Source organism: Siphateles boraxobius, unplaced genomic scaffold (assembly GCF_051911475.1).
Source record: "Siphateles boraxobius isolate OS27281-9 unplaced genomic scaffold, OSU_SipBor_1 31, whole genome shotgun sequence".
NCBI lineage: Eukaryota > Metazoa > Chordata > Actinopteri > Cypriniformes > Leuciscidae > Siphateles > Siphateles boraxobius.
Genome location: NW_027508931.1, coordinates 496205 through 518931, shown reverse-complemented (window position 1 = coordinate 518931; position 22727 = coordinate 496205). Strand labels below are relative to the sequence as shown.

The 22727-nt window shown below is 37.1% G+C and overlaps 2 protein-coding genes across 3 annotated transcripts; both read right to left on the bottom strand.

The window, feature by feature from the left end:
• Positions 1-7411: 7411 nt before the first annotated feature.
• On the bottom strand, positions 7412-12520 carry nudt21 (nudix hydrolase 21). 2 transcript variants are annotated; one of them, XM_077248776.1, is made up of 7 exons: positions 12209-12520; positions 10947-11147; positions 10620-10683; positions 9713-9802; positions 9504-9579; positions 9304-9418; positions 7412-7766 (listed from the first exon to the last, which is right to left on the bottom strand). In XM_077248776.1, the coding sequence occupies exons 1-7, from the start codon at positions 12325-12327 to the stop codon at positions 7745-7747; spliced, it is 687 nt and encodes a 228-aa protein (XP_077104891.1). In that variant the 5' UTR covers positions 12328-12520; the 3' UTR covers positions 7412-7744. The 2 variants fall into 2 exon arrangements, with proteins under 2 accessions (XP_077104891.1, XP_077104890.1); XM_077248775.1 differs by having other exon boundaries at positions 9710-9802; positions 12209-12478.
• Positions 12521-14509: 1989 nt separating this feature from the next.
• Positions 14510-20391, bottom strand: hsf4 (heat shock transcription factor 4). The gene is made up of 13 exons (XM_077193982.1): positions 20266-20391; positions 18606-18714; positions 18386-18513; positions 18106-18230; positions 17428-17503; positions 17248-17315; positions 16578-16677; positions 16312-16436; positions 15458-15652; positions 15229-15337; positions 15047-15112; positions 14774-14919; positions 14510-14669 (listed from the first exon to the last, which is right to left on the bottom strand). Exons 1-12 carry the CDS (start codon positions 20389-20391, stop codon positions 14821-14823), a joined length of 1326 nt encoding a protein of 441 aa, XP_077050097.1. The 3' UTR covers positions 14510-14669; positions 14774-14820.
• Positions 20392-22727: the final 2336 nt, after the last annotated feature.

Below are 22727 nucleotides of genomic sequence, written 5' to 3'. Positions count from 1 at the left end.
CAGAAACCACTCGTCCAGTTGGCTTCGGGTTGGTTCTTCGGGAGAAGACCAATAGAGCCCGAGGTCCTCCACGGCCTTCGAGAGGATGCGGACAATCTCTGTATCCATAGAGGAGCCCCCACTCGTGTTAGTTAGCGTCGACGGGGCGGGGTCGAAAGTGGAGCCCGGCCAGTCGTCAGATGCAGCGTCGATGGACAAAGAGTCATCTACTCCCCCGTCGTCCTCGGACGCGCCGAAAGTCACAAGGCCCACCGCTCTGTTAGAGGGGTGTGGGTCCGGCTGAGTGAACTGAACCGGCGGTGGGGACGACAAGAGCGGCGGTGAAGCACCCGGAGACTGGCTCGGCATGACGTCACTGAGCTCAGGTTCAGGAAGCTTCTGTGAGCGGCGCTTTTTCTTAACACGCGGCTCAAACAGAGGGGTGTCGGCGATGGGCTCGCTCGCGGCGATAGCGGCGAAGCGAGCCCGCAGTGCGGAGAGACCCAGGTCGTCACATTCCGGGCATCCACCCTTGGTCAAAGCAGCTTCTGCGTGGTTCCGCCCCAGGCAGAGGGCGCAGATGATGTGATGATCCCCGTCCGGAAGAAGGTCTCTGCACGACGCGCAGGAAGGCATTTGAAACAACGCCTCAGAATTTTGCTCTTTTCCACATGTCGCGGGGCGAACAGATGTAGCGCGCCGGATGGCTCAGTAGGATGGCGTTCGAAGGCGGCTGAAGATGCCAACGTCCTCGTAGCAATCCCGCTGGTATGCTTTTCCACGGCGGCGAAGGCTTTCAATAATCCGGAGGATTCAGCGAAGAAGGTGTTCGCTGAAGGAGATTAAATCTAAAGAACTCTCATGACTGGTAATAATAATGTAATAATATAATATATAGCTCTTGGCCACGCCCATCTTGGCGGGCTCAGACGCGCGCGGGCGCGAGGCGCGCTCATTGGTCGCGCATTCAGAGTCGCCCTGTCATTGGTTCGAGCAAGTTGCCGCAGCACAGCCAATGACCGAGCTCCTTCGCTCTATGCTGTCTGCTGTGCAGCTGCAATGCGTTTTACATAAAGACTTCAATATTCTCGAAAAAAGGAGTTTTCCCATAGCGTAAGCTACTTAGGAGATAGGAGATACAATAGGAGAAACCTCTCGAAAGGGAACTAACGTTACACTGGCTTAGCTATGACAGTGTAACTTTGGTGCCGACTGGTATAACGTTACTGTTAGTGAGCCAGGGTGGAGACGATAAATAAGCAATAGGCCTATCTGCAGTTGAAAGATGTTTTGTTTAATTTCGCCAAATCTAACTTTAGGTTAAAAAGTTTAGAGGATCTATTTTTATACCTAGCTTTACCCTCTGCCTAAACTTTGTTCCTATGTTCACCGTGAACTCTACCTGCTCAGTTGTTTCACGTTTGATTTGTTGTTATATGCTCTACATATGTTTACCTATGTCTTTATGTTGTATCTATCTGTATTTGTTATACATGTTTTGTGTGTGTGTGTGTTATATTATCTTGTGTCTGGAATGCAGTTGTGAGAAGGTGCTTGATTGTATGTTACTCAGTTTATCTGTAAACAATCTTATGTTATGAATCTTACAAATTCACCTTCATCACAGTGCAGGGGCGTGGTAGCGGGGGGAAAAAGGGTACCGAGTACCAAGGGCCCGAGGCAGGGGGGGGGGGGTGGTGGGTCCCTTAGAAGACGCAGAGCTGAAGTCAAAAGTCCGTCTACAATCCGTCTACGAGAGTCTACAATCATACTGTATATACCCACATATGATAAAGGAAAAAGGGGGATAGGCCTGCACGTGCCCAATGAAGAAATAAAAATATGACACGATAACAGTCCAAACATCAGTCCTAACAACATTAGAAAAACAGAAGCCTTAAGAGGATCGCCATTCAGATCGACAATCTACTACATATGTCCAGAGCCGGCCCGAGCCTTTTGGGGGCCCTAAGCAGAATTTGATTTGGGGGCCCTCTCCCACTACACGAAGTCACCTGTGCTTGACAATTATTGACACAAATGTCACGCAATAATGATATATTATAAATGAATACAGTGAGGTTATGTATTAATACAAAATAAATACTTAATAAAAAATAGATGCCTACTTAAATAAAAAAGTTTAACTTTTACTTTACTCTTTTACTAACTCTTTCTTAAAACAAACTGTCTCAAAACATATAAAATAAATTATTTGCAAAAAATAATGACAAAACTGAGAAATCAGAAACATAATAAGAGCAAGGGTTCAACAATGACAATTATTGTTGAAAACTGTAAAAATATTATTATTATTTCTCAACTGTCTCAATACAGTGTAACTGTCCTCAAAATCTTTTTTATTATTATTATTGTAACAGACTTTGTTGGATTGTAAATGACAGAATCCAAAAAAGTATGTTACTATTATACTGGTAATGATGTACTGGCACTCGTTGTGTGTATGCAATCTATTTTTCCCCTCGGGGCTTGCCGTAGATAGGAATGGGTAGTGCGCACTTGGTACCGGAGTGTCACTGGTTTTTGGAGTTAGTGATCTGATGTGTGGTATAATAAAGTGGAGAAGAGTTCAAACTGCTATGTTCATTATTTATTCAAACTGCTACCCTTACACCTAGAAGGTTAAGTTCCCCTGCGGCTATTTTCTCCAACAAAAACCGATACCGTGACTATGCGCAGTTGAGAACGAATTGTCTATGCACTCGCGAGGTGTCTAGATTATGCGCATGACTTAAACGCTGGCAGACACAACAGCAGTTGTTGGCAGGTATATTGATCATGAAATCAGAATTTTCTTGTCTTGAATTATTCATTCATTCATATTCATTCATTCATTTATGTCACTTGTGGTTTAAGTCATCTAAAAATGATTATATAAACATATACACACATACATATACACACATACATTTATATATATATATATATATATATATATATATATATATATATATATATATATATATATATATGTGTGTGTGTATATGTTTATATAATCATAAATATATAGCCTACTGATACAGCAAACACAACGTCGGCAGTATAGACGGCAAAATAGGCTACAGAATATTTCATTCTGTATTGAAAGGTGCAATATTTGAAAATTTATTATTTTAAATTATATTTATATCTGCATTTATGTCAAAACCTATAGACTTTCAAACATAAAAATGTCCTTTATTAATATGTATTCGTGTCAAAATGACATATGAACATCTTTTTTTTGTCGTTCATCGGTTCCAACACGCTTGCGTGTCACGTGAAAAATAGGCGTCGGTTCTATTTCTAGCATGAACGCGTTTTTTATTTTTTTCCAATTAAAGAAATTCTAAATCATTAAATAAATGTAAACAAGACATAACTCTCAGTGAGTTGATGTTTATAATAAGCCTTTATTAATTCAAGTTTTAAACGTGTTCCTTTAGAAGAGCACAGATAAAAAATATTGCATTCCTGCTGCTTTTTACAACAGAATTATTAAAGCTAACTGATCTCAAGTTTGTTTGCAGACAACTTAAAAATAATAATTATTTGAATTTGTACCTGTGAAATAAACAATGGGGGTTCTACTTACTACACTAACCGCGAAAAGGATCTGGAACAAGGTTAGGATCCAGAACAAGGGTTATTATAGTTTTGCATTTTTTAAATTAGTTTTTATTTTAATATGCTAGGTTATTTGTTTTTTCAGTTTTCTGCTCATTGTGGTAGGCTATCCTGACTAATATGGGTGGTATCTTGTTTACTTTCACTTGAGATGGTTATCTTACTTAGTCTACATAATCCATAGTACATTAGCATAAACCTAAAGTCTAGACATGATGGAAATACGTATTTGGCCATTTCTGCTTCAGGGCTTGTTCAAACAGAAAGCGGTTTTGTTTTAAAACTCATGGAGGTGACCGTCAGGACACCAACATACAGACTCAGTGACCCAAGAAAAACAGGATCCTACAAGACCAAAGGCCAAGTTTCCATCCAAACAGTATTCCGGACAGCACGACAGGAGCCAAGCAAAGAGTCAAAGCATCAGAGACAGCAAGGTTTAGCATTAGACTTAAGGTAAAGCTCAGATTTCTGTTCCACTCCCGAGCAATGCTGATGATTTCTGCGATATTGCTTGACAAACCCACCAAACAGCATAAACCCAGAACTACAGCTGGAGCAATCTGTTCTGAACTCAAGTCAAGTCAAGTCACCTTCATTTATAAAACGCTTTTAGTATGGATTTTTTCCAAGCAGCTTTACAGTGATAATAGAAATTACCATTACAGATTGTTTAGGCTTTATCACAGCTCTAGGACAAAGTTATTGTCCAGCTAAAGATAGTCTTGACTGATTCACTTCCGTTGCAAAGATCATTAGTTAACTTAGGGGCCGCTAACACGACACCGCTCTAACAAAAAAAACCTAACGCGCTCCGGCCGCCCATCCGCAGTGCTGTTAGATGTGGAATTGAAGCCTAATCTTAGCTCCATAATCAAAAATTGTTTTGGTCTGGAAAATGATGAATCTAAGTTATGACTGCTTGAAGAACAGGGGCTATGTTGACTCCTTCCACCTCTGTAAACTAAAACCACAGCTAAGCTCTTATCTGAATCATTAATTAATTAAAGCTCCCCTTTGACTCGCTATATATATATTTTTTTTCTAAACCAAACAATGCAATTCAAATAAAAGATACAGAGACAACATTATGAACTCACACTTCATCTTTAAAGGGGTCATATGATGCTATTTTAAACGTTCATTATTTTGTTTATTGGGTGTAATAGAATAGGTTAACATTTTTCACATACTGTACATTATTGCTGGTTGTTAATCGATCGTATTGTTGAAGCCTTCTATTTGCATTATGTTTAGCTTATTTCTAAAATAGCTATATTCTTCTGGTTTGTGGTTTTCAGACGTTTCGTTCTCTTCTGTTCTTCCTTTTACTAGCCTCTTTTGCAAGCTGCAAACATTTACCTCATATGCTTATTTTTTTAAATAAAAAAACATTAAAAATCTTCTTATTAAGCCCATAATAATATATAACGCCATGGTAATATATCACTTCTTATAGGATGTTCTTATTCCAAGTTTTACAGTTTTTCTCAATCACTTAGGACATCTTATTGTGATTGATTTTTTCTCAATCACAATAAGATCAGATTTCTGAACAATTAGTTTCTGGTTCACAACATATTTTAATTTCTTATTGACAAACAAATTGCATGTGTTTTGGCATATGTATGCAAAAAAGTAAGTACAATTGTCTTCAATTTGAACAATAACTAAATGCAGCCAAACCACAAGAAACCTATTTAGTTTTTTCCAAGGCCCATATTACCAAAATATAGAATTCTGGTTATCCATACTCTGGGATAATTTGGTCTCTCATGAAACTAAATCAATAATTTTGTATCATGTAAGAATGAATGCTTGTATGAAATGCAGTCAGATTAATTTTGAATATTGTTTCTCCATCAACAGCATGTTTTCATCTACTGCAAAACACACAAGAACATCAATTATTTCTTTCTGATAAATTTAAGAATATTTCCTGAAGAGACGGCATAGAGAAAAGGATCCAGACAGCAGTTTAGCAAAGCCAGAGTCTTGCTTGTATCACCATAAACTCTACGGAAGGACTTCAGTTGGGAATGAACGTCTGGATGAGAAGTTTTAGACAGAGTAGTAACTATATCAATCACATTGATGATGTGCACAGGAGTCCAAAACAGAAAGAAAGCCAAAACGATGCTGACCACAAGTCTCTTCTTGTAAGTCTTAACGTTTGCCCCCTGATTTCTGGGTTTCTGGTCCTGTGGAACTCTAGTCAGACTGGAGCTCTTGGCTTTTTGGCTCAAGCCTTTGTGCAAACAGAGATAACATGTTAACATGATCAAAAATGGAATAACAAACCCCAACAGGATCTCAAGAAGCAAAACAGCCACTTCTACAGACCGCGACTCCATTGTCCTCTGACATCTTTGCAATCCATCCTTGTCTTTGAGTCCTTGAGTGAAAAGTATTGGTAGGGCAAAAACAAAGGCTAGAATCCAGATGCCGGTCAGATGAAGGTGTCTGTGTCGCCTTTCCAGTCTGTGCAGTAGCTTCCTGTTAGTGACCCTTGACTTGATGACATTGTGATAGCGCTGCACACTCATGGAGGTGACCGTCAGGACACCAACATACAGACTCCAGTGACCCAAGAAGAACAGGATCCTACAAGACCAAAGGCCAAGTTTCCATCCAAACAGTATTCCACACAGCACGACAGGAGCCAAACAAAGAGTCAAAGCATCAGAGACAGCAAGGTTTAGCATTAGACTTAAGGTAAAGCTCAAATTTGTGTTCCAGTCACGAGCAATGCTGATGATTACTGCGATGTTACTTGGCAAACCCACCAAACAGCATAAACCCAGAACTACAGCAGGAGCAATCTGTTCTGAACCCACAGCAGTGCTGTTAGATGTGGAATTGAAGCTTACGTTGAGCTCCATCATGATCAAATATTTTGAATCTCTTGTTAGAAACAAAATATACAAGTTACTGAGAGAACCTCTCCCACTAAACAACATATGCCAAATGGCATGCTCACCTATACCTGGAAAATAAACAAACAAAGATTGCATGTCATAATAGCCACAAGCAAAGGTTTTAGTAGCACTTTCATTAATAAGTTATTAGCAATATGACAGTATATCATTGTATGATAAAAGATCAGTAGTTACTGTACAAACAAATATTAATAAATATGAAAATGTGATCGAAAATGTAATGACAACTCAATTTATATTTACATTCATTAATGATCTGTTCAGGATTATAATGCAAAATCATAAAATTATAATAAACTAACCAATACTGTTTTTTTAAATACCTGCAAATTCACATAAAATTAAAAACACTTTAGAAAAACATACATAGTAATTTAAAATATAGTAAAAAGCAAAGGCTGTAGAAAACTCCCAAATAAATTAAGATTGTGCTGTTCCTAACTGTGGGGCAGCACATATGTTTCTGCATAATTTTTTGTCTAAAGTTTATTTTTCTGATATAGGTTCTGATTCATGTCAGTCATTTAACAGACTGTTTAGTTCCTAGGGTCAGAAAGAGTGTTTACATTGGCTAAAACTATTGATTGTATGACTGTTTTGAAATAATTGTTTTGGGTCAAATAAACCTGTTAGGCATGAAAAAGAAGAAGAGAAACACCACCATTAAAGGAGCTTAATGTATTTTTAGATATTATTTAACATCAAATATATCATTTTAATATTTTATTTTGGTCAGTTATTTTATTGATAATACCATATTCTGTGCCATAATTTGCCATACAGCATATCAGTTTAATGCCAAAAATTCAAATTTTCCTTCATACAAATTAACAACAAAAAAATATATAAAACAAAGGAAATCTGCATAATCTCAAAGAGAACATTTTATTATAAAAAGCACTGACAAATATACAAGGTTAAAAAAAAAAATCACTGAAACAATTTTTTTTTCTAAAGACATTGTATTCATCACTTAGTTGAACATAAAAATGTAGTTACTTGATGACAAAGTTCAATAACAAAGACTTACAATGTATCTATAAAGGAGAAAAAAATGCACACATTTCTACGCAATGTAATGCCTCACAATGTAAAACCTTGGCATCACCGAAACACCAGCACTTTATCTGTCACCCGTGCCTTCCCATCAGACTGTGCTCACAGAGACAGCCCACAGTCAAGACAAAACCATTTGCTTCTCAATTGTAGATGAAGTTAAACCTGTGCAGGGGAAAGAATAGGTTGAGCAAGTTAATAAAAAAGGATTTACAACATTAACCCTTTCCCCGCCAGTGTTAAAAAAGTTACCAGCCACTGCCAGGATTTTTTTTATCATTTTCATAAAACCCTTCACAGAATATTTTGTTGCAAAAATATCTGAACATGCACTGTTCAGTATTCAAAAGACAAAACAAAAACTGTTTAGTTCTAGCTTTAAAGTAAGTTTCATAAAATAAGCAACATTTTGAACAAAAAGCTGAGAAAATAATGTTTTTGTCAAAAGTCCTTTTCAGCTTGTAATTGATTCTCGTGGGGTCGTATGGTATTTTCAACATTTACAGGGGCTAGTAAGTGATTTTACTGCCGGACGAATCCAGAATGTCAGTGTGCTTCTCCCACCACTTGCAAAATCCCCGACCGAATTACCTACTGTTTTTTGACAAACATCAAGGTTGTGTGGTAATTTACTTGCCATCCAAATCCACATCACTAAGTTTACAAGAATAGATCAATTAAAAATTCACTGTTTAAATTCTTTTTTACCACTGACGAGCACCAAACGGCTGTGCTTAGCTGTAATTTGGATACATTTTAAAGATGTAGCCTACACTTTTTTTTAAAATGCTGGAAAGTATTTACAAGAATGATACTTCACCACTGCTCAAAGGAGAAAGAGAAGAAAAGCATGTGAACATTTGAAATGGGCTGGCATGGCAGCAATTATATAGATTAAAAATATTAACCAAGCAGCTTTGTTCACCTCATGTAAATAAGAGGCTGTATTAAATTTCTGCTAATTTTTAAAATGACATCCACCATTTTGAGATGAAATGCAAGACAGAAAACCATTTTAACTATAGCACATCTGACTTCCTATTTTTAAACAGGAGATTTAAATAATCAAATAATAAATAGGATATTTTCTTATATCAAATTAACTATGAATTAATTTTTATTATTATTAATTATAGCAGACAATCAAGCGACGGACCACATGAGCAGCGCATTCCCGGGTTCGTAGAATCACAAAACTCGCTCCTCCACCATGAATAAATCGCCATCTGAATGCATGAGTTTCATTACTGAGGTGCCATGCAATTTTATTTTTACGGACATACACATGAGAAACAATTATCGTCCGAATAGTGATAAATACTACGTCTGGATTGGATTCAGAACAATGACCAAAACATAGATGGAGTAGATCACGTCTGGCAACAGTCCTATACCTCATCCTGGGTTTACATTTTATTCAGTAACCTAATACAGTTTTGATTTATATGCGGTTTGATGATTGCGCTATTTTACATATGCATCTGCTTACATATGCTATCACTTTTTTTCTGCTGCTTCTTCGCCTGTGTTTTGATCCTGAGCTTTTGTACTATTTCATAAGATGCATTACCTGTCAATGGCGGGGGAAAGAGTTAATTTAATTAGACACCGTTTGTCAATATTGCTTAAATGATGTGAAGCCTATTTACTAGATGCTTTCATAACCCATCCGATGAGTTTCATATTAAAAGTAACACCTCACCTGCTCAGTAGCTGAGGAAGACTGGATATAATCGGGCCGTAGCCAGGAGCATTATCATAAAGCTCAAACAAGGGGGCGGCCACCAGCTTGTAGTTCTTTGGCACAGCAAACAATGCTAAAGACACACGACACACAAGTTAAGCTGTATATTAACATTTTACACAAGGTGCATTGAGTAAACAAAACATATTCTGCCCTACCTTTCTCTTGCAGCTGTACTAGAAAAAGCTTCTTATGTTCTTTAGGTTTAGTGATGTGTGCTGGAATATATGGGTACTGTGGAAAGAAACGAGATATGAAGCAAAATCTTAGTGTGCTTGAAAGTGAAAAAAATAAAATAACAATATATACTGTTGGTGATCCTGTGCGTGGTGTTTGTCTGAGGAAAAAGGAACGGAGTAGTTACCACCTGAGGTGGTTCAAAGTTTGGTCTCCACCAGTTCCCAATACAGTCATCAATGACCCAGTCCTGTTTCACTCCATCCTGACGCCCCAAAATCTTGACAAGAAAATTAGGAATTATTCTCCAGTGCATTTTTAATCAATCATCTGCTAGTTTTATTAGATAATGTGGCATTTTAATGTCATACAAGATGGTACGATACTCTGACCCTGTTTACACATGGTATTAACATGCGTTTGTCGATGGGATCACAAGTGGGCGACACTATACAGGTGTAAACGGGGTCAAAAACATTTTGAACTTGTCCACTTTCGACCACTTCCAGAGGTAATTGAAAATGCATTCACGCTAGCCATACGGGATTTAAACTTTGTTGGCAATAGACCCAAGTTTGGTTTGAAGATGAAAAATGTACCAAGCACAATGCTCTCTCATCATTCCTGGTTTCTAACATAACCTCACAGTTGTTCAGCATGATCTTGCGGCTATCAGATCAGAAAAGAAAGCTGCTGCTCTCCATGTTTTTCCGTCGTCTCCAGTTGCATTCATTTGTAAATCGCGCATGCTTATTTCATCCATTAGATCGAAAGATCTTAAAAAGCCCATACATTTACCACCCTAAAGACCCTCCCCTCAGAGAAATCAGGACAGAAGTGGTTGAAAATGGACAAAAGAGACGGATTAAAACCCCAGGTGTAAAAGGGAATGCGTCTCCCTCGTCTACCTGTGATCCGATCGACCATAACGTAATACCAGACCAAATCTTAATACCAGTTGTAAATAAGGCCTCTGATAGTAAGTGTTTTTTTCTTGGCTGATCTTTTATCTCTAAAGTGAACAGATTGTAGTTTAAAAATCCTGTAAATGCCATTAATTATGAACATATTAAATACAGTCAGAAAACCAATGATACCTCTGTCATCAGTCGTTTTAAGCCCTCCACCTCATCTTCTCCAGGGTTCAACTCACCACCAGGACTGCAAAAACACAATGTGTAAACTGTCAGGCACTGACAATAAATGTTACTAGACACATTTTCAAACAAATGCACAATGGATGAACAATCAAAACAAAACAATGTAAAGAAAAGCAACACGTCATAGCAAAATAATGAACAAAAATGAATAACGAATCATTCATAAGGATAGATACATTCTTTTTGACAACCTTAACCACTAAAACACCACCAATTTGAATCGATTAAATCCACACAAACTTCAGTGAAGCAGCGAACCCTTACAGTTTGAAGAAGGTGGTTCCCAGCTGTAGGAGCAGCACATGAGGGAGTCTGTGCTCGTGCACGATCAGAACTCCCTCCACTGTCCGCCGCATCCCGATTTTCTCGAACTCCTCCCGCATCCGCTGAAAGCGTGCGGCTACCGAGCTGTCCTTCTCATAGAGCGGCTCCTTGGTGCCGAATGTGTAATTTGTTAGTGGGTATCTGCGAAAAACAAACATCATAATGTTCAGGAGTCCCATCATTTAAATGAGGAAATGATAGAACTTTATTGATCCACTATTACCAATAGGCGCTCGTGTTGAGGAGCGCTTTAACCCCTGATTAATTGTTCAACCCCACAAATGAAATAGATAAGAAAACAGTACTAACTACTGCACATGGAATGGAATACAAAAAAAAAAACAGATCCTTGAATGCCAGTTATTTTGTACTATCGATACATGTCAAAATAAATGTACAAAGGTTTGGGCAATACATGAAATCAAACTCAGTAGATGTGAGATCTCAATCAGGTTCTTAAATAGTGAATCCGTTTATCGTGTGGATGAATTCAGGCACTGGTAAGGACAGTAAAGGACGCTGGCTGGCTCACTACACATTGGGACACAGGTGTGGTGACTATTTCTGGCGACGTGACATTCTTATACAATATCACTACTGGTATTTATGAACAACAGCAGAAATTACATCTTTCTGACATTATGTTTTAATGTCATTTATAGTAAATTATGATACATAGACACACTTTGCTTGTTATATATGTGCTACATTTCAGCCATAAATAAATAAAAAAATTTAGCTAGATTTTGTTAACTACCAGTCTAGTGATGTATGTTTATGCTGAGTATTAAAAATAAACATTTATCACGTGTCATTATGCGTAGTGATTTGGCTCATGTATTTTACGTTTAGCAACTTCCGTTAAGGGAACATAGTGAGAATCGATGTTCTTTGGTTTTCAAGGTGCATTGCGGGAATTTTTAGGGAACGAACATTTAAGTGAACTGGAAGGATTCTGCGATTGAGACAACCCTTAAAATGTCCGACTCCCTTATCAGTCCCCAGACTACTGAACTAGGGAGCTGATTGAGACGCACCCTGTGTATTGTTACGCATCCAAACAGCAGTAACGTTAACGTTAGGCAGGACGGAGCATTTTCAAATGTCAATGCTATTTCAAAAAGAAGCTATAAGGGATCGCTGTGCATTAGTTATGAAAGAAAAGTAATTGCACGTCGTTTGCCGTGGTTAATTCTACTCACAGGTTGATTGTTCTCTCCAGGGTGAGCGGTTTAGCCGGCTGGCTAATATATTTATTACCGAACTGATTTACTCCACGAGGCCAACCGGTAGATGATCGATTAGGAGGTACAACTGACATCGTACGACGAATAATATAGTCGCTTCTTAATCTTTGCACTAATCACTTTTTTTTTACTGTTGATTACGATATTAGTGGGATTGAATTGCACAGCCTTGGCGCTCGATGAAAACCGTAATACGGCTCTCTGTTGTGAAAGCACATCCGGGACATGGGGTTACTTCCTGTGTTACGACCGTGCGTTTTGCTTTACGTCATGTCTGCGTCAGAGAGGCTAATAATTAGTATATTGATAGATGTTAATTTTTTATATTTTATTTTAAAATTATTTTATTTTATTTTTATTTACTTACTAAATTTTTCTTTCTTGTTTGCTCGTTTAATCAATCTATAGTGTTAAAATATATAAATTAATGTGACTTGTCTTGACTTGTCACTTGACTAATCTACATTTATGTATTCATTGACCATTGCAAGACCATTGCAAGTAATCACATGATGAAAAAAATAACCTTCTCAAAATAAACCTTTTAGTTAAACCATTGATTTGTGGTAAAGAATAACGAAACCAACTTTGAATAAAATGTAGGCCTACTAATTCCGTAATCACACGTTATAAAACAGTAGCTTCTACAAAAGAAAGATAGATATTTCAGTTTACATAGGCCTATATGACTTTGATGTGATCTCTTCATTCGTTTATTTTAACAAGTAAAATGAGAGATCCTGGGTCCTTTAAAATATGTTTATTGTTTTACACTTTATGTGTGTACATATTTTTTAACATTATGGTCGTGGGAGTCAGGAACAGACTACATCCATAATTAATATGCAACATTGGTTTCCTTTCATGCTTTCGTGCTTTGTGTCTCGCTGTGTTACTCTACATTTATTTTTACTTGTGCAATTAACCACATTATGAAAACAATGAAAGACTTGCAACCTATGTGAAAAAGCACCCTTCTCAAAAAAAAAAACACTTTATTATTGCGCTTTAGGAAGTAGTCAAAAAATAAGAGTAGGCCTATAAACTAACACTGAATAAAAGCTATTTCTAATACAGTTATCACCCTTAGTGCAATTTCTTTTATTCCATCATAGTTCCCATCTAAGTCATCATTAGATGTTGCATCCTTGAGAAATCATACAAATCAATGCAGCAAGACTGCTTTTTAAGGAAATCATATAAATCAATGCAACAGTATTGCAATTTTAAAATTCAACACATTTGCAAGAGATCTAGGGAATTTTGCATTGCTATATGGCTGCCCTGTACTAACAAAGTGCATTATGGTCTCTGAAATGTTATCATATGTCGTGTGTTCATTTGCCCTCATTACATGAGGTTTGGCAGGAACAATAAACACATTCTTTCCTAAAGCCTAAGGCACTGTCATAGTTAGATAGTCTCTAATTTTGTTGTTGGGTTTAAACAGTCAACTGAAAGCATCAAATTAGAATACATTGTATAATAATATTTAAAATATATATATTTATATTACATAAGTATAGTGTTCATCTCAAAGGCGTTAACAATTGCTGTTTTAGTCATCTTTAGCAACTTAATTAAGAATTCAACCAATGTGGTCAATACATTTGTATCCAATGAGGGCAAATATCACACAATATATCATAAGCGTAACAAAGACAACTATTAATCCAGCAAGGCTAGTCGATTAACTTAAATATAAATTAAAACAAAAATACTTGATGTCTTAAGAATATGTTCCAGAAAATTACTGAGAAAAATACACTAAATTGTGCAAAAAGCAGTGCATTATTTCAGTTTTTTTTCTGTGAGGTCTGATTTTTAACCCCTAGACCTCTCACATTAATACATACATAATCTGATTAAACCAGTACTTTTATATGCCTTTAAATATATTGAAATACAAGTGTGTTGCATATATATTGAAATACAAGTATGTGCTTCATTATAAGGTAAATTTGAACAAAATATGTTATTTTTTACAGTTAAGTTTTAGGGAAAATTAAAATCACAGCTCCACAAAGCAGAAACTCCAACACACAGACTAAAGTGCATTCAAACTCGGGCCGCAATAATTTATGAAATATTGCATACAGTTCACATGTGTTGTCGTTGGGGAAAGAAATGCTTAACATTTCCTTTCTTTGGTATCTTCAAAATGATCTTGATGTAGCCTGAACTCCTTATAGGCTTTGAGAAAGGTTTATTCTAAATATTCCATCTTCAAAGAGTTGTTCCAAAAAATTCGTAAAAATCCATCTTCCACCAATGGCCTACTAAGTGAATCTTCATGAAGAGCTGGTCAGCACAAGTTTACTTGATATATCACCGCCACATCTACTCAGATAAATTGGAGCCTTCTCTTCTGATGTTGGAATAGCAATCCAAGTGTCATGCTTTTAAATGGATCCCTCTTGGAGAAACAATAAACAAGACAACCGTAAGTGTAAGATAGATTTTAATAGCATAAAACTATACTGTTTAGACTTCAGGCTGTTAGTAACTGTTGATCATTACCTGTTCATCTCTCAGGAGGGATCTGTGCTGGCTGTAATATCAGGTCTTCACTGCTCCTCATAGCCAGCGGTCGGGTACGTCTCTCCCTCCTGACCCTGAAACATGTACTGGGACACAGCAGCCGGGATTAGGGCATTAGCCAGCTCCTGCAAATGCACAAATAAATATTAGAAAATAGTCCATATGATGGGTACTTGATCATGCAATTATCACTTCGAAAAATGTCACTTTGCCATTATGCAGCTGATTATGTATGAATGACAGTGAACTCACTGATTTCAGGTTTGGGTCCATTTCTGTGAAGTTCCACTCATTCAAAGGCATACTAAATGTGAAAGGCTGTGAGAAAGAGTAAAGGTTAATCGGGGTATGTCTGTTAAGGTCATTACTATGATCCTCTCATTCACCTGTATGTGTGTAAACAGTGGATTCGCTCTCTATAGATTCATGCTTACATCCATTGCCGCAGCACTGCTTTCCATGCTCTGCTGGTGACTCCTCAGAAGCAGCTGTAAATCCTCCAGGCTCATGTCAACGTTCTCCACTCCATCAGGAATTTCTGGTCTTTGACATATACACACAAGTTAAACTTAAATGTGAGTGGTGCTTGTCTGTCTAAAAAAAAAGTCTTAACTGTGCTAAGTTGTAGATATTTGTTACTCTGATATGGATGATATATTATACCTCTCCAGCATGGGTCTTTTGGCCCTTCTCTCTCCCAAATTAGATCCACGGCCCTCTAGGACGGACTGTACCATGGCAACAGGGAGAACGGGGGGTTCAGGGCACACCTCACATGAGCCGAGTGGTACACCCTCTCCTCGTCCCTGCACCCCAGGACTCGCCGGCTCTTCCTTAATCAGCATCAGACACTTTTCCCTAAACAAACAGATCACATATTAATCCAAGGAAAACTAGGGTCCACTGAAATCCATTTGATGTATCAAAACCGTTGGTAATCAAACGATTGCATTAAACATTAACAATTTAATTAATCTTTTAAAGCACTGCAAAACAGATGCACAGATGTTTCCTGAAAAATAATTGTGATATTGTGTGATATTTCTGGGGGGGGGGGGTATTAATTAATTAATTAATTAATTAATATTTTATTATTACAGTGAGAAGTACATTCTACTGTACAATAATATCCTAATTTATTTCTGTTATAATTTCTTCAAGTTGAACTGAACTTTTATACAGTAAATTCCATTTTTATGACTGAATTCATTCCTTGAATCCATATGCGTTTTTCGCATTGTAGAAATCAGAGCTCTACTGAACAAAGTGGCTAAAGGGATAGTTTGCATTGTTTTCTCATCCTTTATTTTTCCAAACATGTATGTATGACTTACATAGGCTACTTGTGTGGAACACAAAAGAAGATATTTTGAAGAATGTTTGTGTGACTGTGTCCATAGTCCAAGTCAGTGGGGTCCAAAACAACATGAATATACAGTACAATTTTAATGTATGGACAAAAACAGTTTTCATTTTTGGGTGAACTATCCTTTAACCCTGAAGGTTGGCCCACTCACCTTGATTCCTCTGCCTGCATTTGTAAAGCCATTGTGGAGGACTGTGAAATTTCAGTGACATCAGAAATGATTGGCCCTCCTGTCATCACACTGCTAGTGGAGCAGGATGCACTTTCTGTGGATGGCTGGTAGAACATGAGAGAGATTCTGTGTTTGTCATATTTTATTGATCAAGAAAGCTATCAAGACACCAGTTACAAGGCATAATATAGTGAGAAACATCTTCTCTGTCAGATCTTCAATCTTTAATATGAAAGCTTTCTCACCGACTGGATATAGAAAGATTCTTGCAAGGACTCCATGGAGTGGCTATGGCTGAATTTGGAGGCAGGAGGGGTGGAGCAGCCATCATCCAGCATGAGAGGACTGAAGAGAAGGAAAAATGCAGCATATCATTGAAAGAAGCCACATTATTATCAATAATGGTCAAAGACCTTATGACTACTGTTGAGAACTAAAATCCTATTGCACCCCAGTGGTAAGACAGTGAAAGAAACGTTGGAACAATGTTGTTATTAGTCAGCCACTTAAAAGTTACAGCGAGGTAAAGAGCTCTGGCTCTTGCGGTCCCTTTTACCCAGTTTGTTCTCATGCGTCACACTAGCTGATGGTGCACCTTTTAATAGAAGGTAGAGGGTCATGCGCTACAATTCAGGTGCGTGCGTGTTTGTGTGTGCGTGTGTGAGGGCAAGAGCTCAGGAGGTCTGACTCAGCATTCAGGTCCATTCATCGCAGCGAGGGCAGTGAATTGTATCAGCTGACTTTTTCCAGCTGAGTTGGCCGTTCCCTCTACTGTGTTTGTGTTGGAGCATCAGGCAGTTGATTGCTATTTTCTGTTTGCTCTTTTTTTGTTTGTGAATATGTCAATACAAAATCGAGTACTTCAAATTAGTGTGTGTGTTGAAGTGTGTGTTACAGATGAATGGGTACACTCACAGCTTTCTCTTCATTCCCACAGGGCTGGGAGTGTTGGACTGCATCTGGCTAAACAGAAACTGAATCAGCTATGGATAGAACAGAGAATCAGAGAGTGATGAAGCATTACTCAGTCACTAAATCAGCACGTCAGCATCTATTCCAATAACAGCCAGTGTGGGCATGAGCTGTATTTCTTACCTTGTTCATGACTTTCTGCTGCTGTGTGTGATTCTGCCTCAGTGACACCACCTCCCTCCACAGAACATCATTCTGCCTACAGGATAGATAGATAGATAGATAGATAGATAGATAGATAGATAGATAGATAGATAGATAGATAGATAGATAGATAGATAGATAGATAGATAGATAGATAGTTAGATAGATAGATAGAACATACATATAGGCTGTAAACTAGAGATAATTTGTACACTACTGAAATGGTAGGTAATTGTTTCGAAGAAGTATTTGTTGATTTCACTCTGATTCGAGTGCAAGGTGATCTGCAATTTATGTTTTCCTCTTGATGTGGTCCACCAACTGAAAACATTCGCGAACCACTGAAATAGATGATTATTCAGATTAATATATACACATGGGTATATGATCAGACCGCTGGACTCCACCTGTCAGGTGAGCTACTGAATGTGCTATTGAGGAAGCTTAAACAAAACACCCAACCACTGAGATTCACAATGCAGAGAAGCCGATGAATGAGCCAACTGCAGAAGTAGGTGAAAAGTTACAGGGATAATAGAGGTGAAAAGTCAAGTTGTTGTTTGGGGTTCAGTTGCTTTGTTAAGTGTGAGGAAAGGCAGTAAATGATGCCATGGGATTAATTGGGTATGTGTGCAAGATGTGTGTTAAACGTCTTACTGTTTCATATCCTGCATCTGCATCTCCATGTTCTCTTGTTGGCTGCGTAACACCTGCACCTCATACAACAGCTTACTCAAGTCCTCTTGCCGCACTTTGGTCTCCTCGCTTTTCACTATTGACACCTGTGAATACACAAACATATAAACTATCGTACAGTAATGAGTAAACAAACCTCCAGCCTTCTCCTCTTTGTGTGTGTGTGTGTAAGAGCCTCTGACTCAGAGGATGAGAGCGAATAAAACAAGAGTGAGAATCACTTAAAGATAAGACGTCTCACCTTGCGCTTAATGTGCTCAAGCAGATGCTCATGACCCTGGAGGAAATAGAGGTGCTGGAACTCGGTGTCATCTCGCTCTGGCTTTACCAGCCCGCTCTGCTCAATATTCACCACCTTCCTGAAGCCGTCTGAGAGAGAAGTGAGAGGTTAGCACAAACTCCTTCAATCTGGAGTGTCTGTGAGAGTTTTGGGATGTTTGTCAGCGCAGGCTGATACGTACACATGTTGAGCTGGCGTACAAAGCTTGCCATGTTATTGTGTTTGAAGTATTTGGGCAGAACCTCCTTAGCAAATCTGCCCTGGTCAAAAACATGGAAGCTGGTGCCCGTCTAGAATGAGAGAAAACAAGGCAAAATGGAAAATACATCTCTGCTTTTATTATAGTATGAGAGGAGAGTCTTTTAATGTTTTTCCTCAAGCTATGTCTGAAAGACAGTTTAAATGCAAAACTGAGACAGGATTGTGTTAAATCAGAGAGAAGCATCTGCTAAGAGCGGCGTGCCTAAATGCCATGGCCTGCCTGTTTTTCAACTTCATTGAGTTTTTACTGTCTTCCAGGTGTTATTTATTTATTGGCCTTTTTTGCACACACAAGCAGAATGTAAATGATTTTTGATACACAGGATTTTTTGCCAATTAATTAATGTGTGCAGTACTGATGATTCATTGCCAAATTTATGTCAGCTAAAAAGAGATGGCTTTTTCATCAGAAGGTTATGAATACAAACATTATGCGGTCTCAAAGTATTGATAAAAATTAATTATCTTAATGAGTTTGCCAATGATTTTTGTGGTTCCGAGTTCAGTCAATGATTATTTTTATTGGCCTTTGATTGGACCATTCATTGATGTGCATTTAAAATGAATTTTAAACATTTTCATCTGGATGCAGTATGAACAGCAGAATGAATATAGAGAATTTGATTGGTTTCTTATTAATCATTCTGATGACCTAAGCTAGATCATCACTAATAATAGTAATAAATCCACCTTCAGTCTTATTTTAAAACTTCATTAACACATTTCCTCAAAGTTCAACACTGATCAACATATTTATATTATGAAGAATAATATGCTATTACACAAGGCATTAATATAAACTGTTAAATGAATTGTTGTAAATATACTTTGTATATGAAAATTTCTCTCAAATTTACAGCTAAAACAAATTATCAAAGTATTTGCTTAGTTAACAGTGTAACATTTTAAAAATATTTTTTCTACACTAAATTTCAACACCAGACAGATATTTTTATACATTAAAATGTCTCATATATAGTTTTTCTACTAAAGTTCTTTTAAATTTTCCACTGACCCCAAGAGCTCTCTTATAACTCTCCTCAGAATATTTTGAATATATATATATATATATATATATATATATATATATATATATATATATATATATATATATATATATGTATATTTCTCTGATATTGCAATTTGAGGTAAGAAAATATTTATGTTAACCAAATAAATATATTCCAATATTTTAGTCATTTGTTTTAGCTGTAAAAAATGACATAGTCAGATAATCAATTTAGTAAGCTTACTGTTTTTCACAAACATTATAATAGGGTCTTTATACATGCCAATAAAGCATAGATTTGAATAAATAAATTCATAGCTGCCATTTCATTGCAAGGGATCATCATATTTGGAGGTTCTTGGCATTAAAATGTTTAAAAAATCTTAATCTTACATTTAAACTTTTAAATGTGTTTCTTTGGCCATCTACTCAAGGGCCAACAATACTTCGACAAAAATTCCATAATTAAATGGTAGAGTTGGTTTTCTTCCTGATTTTCTTTCTATTTTAGATCTACACAGTTTATCATCAAATATATCAATCACATAAGATGCCATCAGGATGAACTCACAGTACTCCAGCAAATCAGATGACTGGTCTCTGGGTCCTCCACGAGAGTCCAGAGTTTAGTGAGGAAAGCAGGTACATTGCTAGCGTATGCTCCATCCACACCTATAGAGCCTGGGTTCTCCTGCATGACTACACTTGGACTTGAACAGATGAGTCTAAAAATTCAGAAGTATTTTAGTCCATTTCCAAATTGATGCTCTCTTGGGATGTGCGTTGCTGATGCTGTTCCTCTCTACTTCTCCTCCTCTCTCTGTCATAGGGCCATATTGGTCCCTGCCATTCCCACAGGTCAGAGTCAGCATAAAGCAATGCCCTGCAGCATCACCACTATACCCCCTCACTCAACAAAGGATCCCACAGGAGAACAATACAGACTCACACAAAGCCTAGAATAATGCCACACTGTCACGCCAAACAGCACAATGACCAAACACAACCTGCACAGGAGAGTGTGCTGGGCAGATGTGTGTGATTTTGAATTGTCATTCATGATGTTAAGGTTGTTGTTTAGAAGAAAAAAAAACTGCTCGTCTTCATGAAGTGGAATATTTAAAAGTACATTACTATCCACCTGAACCAGTGGTCTGTTTGTATCTGTATGTATGTATATATGTATTCGTATGTATTCATGTATGTATTCATGTGTTTTCATGTATGTATTCATGCATGTATGAATGTATGAATCTATCTATCTATCTATCTATCTATCTATCTATCTATCTATCTATCTATCTATCTATCTATCTATCTATCTATCTATCTATCTATCCATCCATCCATCCATCCATCCATCCATCCATCCATCCATCCATCCATCTCTCTATCTATCTATCTATCTATCTATCTATCTATCTATCTATCTATCTATCTATCTATCTATCTATCTATCTATCTATCTATCTATCTATCTATCTATCTATGTATGTATGTGTGTATGTGTATGTATTTATCTATATCTATATCTATATCTATATCTATGTTCCATCCATCCATCCATCCATCCATCCATCCATCCATCCATCCATCCATCCATTCATCCATCCATCCGTAGCTTTATTGGCATGGTAAAAAAAGAAGCTTTACTTTGTCAAAATATTAGAAACCCACAAACCAGTACATATACAAATAAAAACAAACAAAAATGCTCTACCTTTATCTAACTAGAAGGGTTTTAATTTATTTTAATTTAATTTAATTTTAAAAATAAAATAAAATAAAATAAACAAAATTGCTCTACCTTTATCTAACCAGCAGGGGGACCCATAATCCAGATCTTCAGTATTTTTACCTCTACCTCTCATTACCATGCAACACAGTCATAATTTTAACAGATAGCTTTTTGTTGTTGTTGTTTTTGTTGTTGTTGTCATAAAACAGCACAGGTATACATGCATAGGTATGAAATCCAAAAAGCTAACTCGGTTACTAAAGAGTTGGGGTGACGCAAAACTTATCACAGCAATTTCAAAAGGAAAACAGATGGCTGCATTACTATATTTTTCAATTAACCTATTCTTGAGAAAAAAAACAGAGGTTCTCAACTCTATAGGCATTGAATACACGGTGACAAAGACATTATAAATGCTTCCGTGGTCATTCAGGTCAAGCCCGATTCAGTTAAACATGATTAGTGGCTGACGCATGCAAAATTAAAATCACTGGTCAGCATCTGTATATGCTAAACAAAACAGGTCATAGGCCTTCATGACGAATTCCTCATTTTCAAGCTGTAGCATTATGTCTCTCTACCTCTCATTACCATGCAACACTGTCATAATTTTGTCATAATCATAATGACCTCAAGTCATTTAAAGGGGTTCGTTTAGAGAAATCCCATGCACATCCTGTAGTTAATGAATGAAGATTCAGCATTAATTTCAGGAGTCAACATCAGCAGCTGTAAGTAATTGTTCCCATGTATCACTTTCCACTAGGTCTAGGTACATTTTAATTAGTGCTACAGGAAGAAGGAAGTGTTTGATTTGCATGAGGATGTGCACATCTGCAGTTTTGTTATCGGGGTTTGTTGTCATGTGGGAGGTAGGTCTGTGTTTTTGTGTGTACCCACTAGTAGTAACTTGTTAAGGGACTATTTGCAAGCCATTAACAATAGGCAAGGCTTTTTAGTTGCTAGGCATTTACAAAATAATGTTTTCTAAGTAGATAAATTAGACTCAATTATGGATAAATCTTTACGTTGTTTTTCAGCAATTTCCATCTTATTATCAATTTTCTCCATCTCCTGAAGTTATCCTGCATCTTTACAAGAGCATTTATTGTACTCTCTTCTTCTGCTTCTGAGATAAATCACAGTCAAGATATTGACTCCTCACTGTAAAAACCAATAGTGGCAGTACTAATATTAGCGCTAGCCGACCTGCATGGACAAACTACATTTCTGTAATTACATCAACACTGTCCTTAATGTCATATGGCCAAGTTTGAATTTATGAAATTACTTTG

What these genes read in the sequence shown, in the direction of transcription:
- nudt21 (XM_077248775.1), bottom strand. Translation starts at nt 12,327, where the DNA reads ATGTCAGTTGTACCTCCTAATCGATCATCTACCGGTTGGCCTCGTGGA. An exon ending in TAAAACGACTGATGACAGAG is followed by an intron (nt 9,803 to 10,619) that starts GTATCATTGGTT and finishes TTTCTTGTCAAG; the next exon opens with ATTTTGGGGCGTCAGGATGG. An exon ending in AGTACAGCTGCAAGAGAAAG is followed by an intron (nt 9,419 to 9,503) that starts GTAGGGCAGAAT and finishes GTGTGTCTTTAG; the next exon opens with CATTGTTTGCTGTGCCAAAG.
- hsf4 (XM_077193982.1), bottom strand. Translation starts at nt 20,391, where the DNA reads ATGCAGGAGAACCCAGGCTCTATAGGTGTGGATGGAGCATACGCTAGC. An exon ending in TTGAGCACATTAAGCGCAAG is followed by an intron (nt 18,231 to 18,385) that starts GTGAGACGTCTT and finishes GTGTATTCACAG; the next exon opens with GTGTCAATAGTGAAAAGCGA. An exon ending in ATGCAGGCAGAGGAATCAAG is followed by an intron (nt 15,653 to 16,311) that starts GTGAGTGGGCCA and finishes CTGTTTGTTTAG; the next exon opens with GGAAAAGTGTCTGATGCTGA.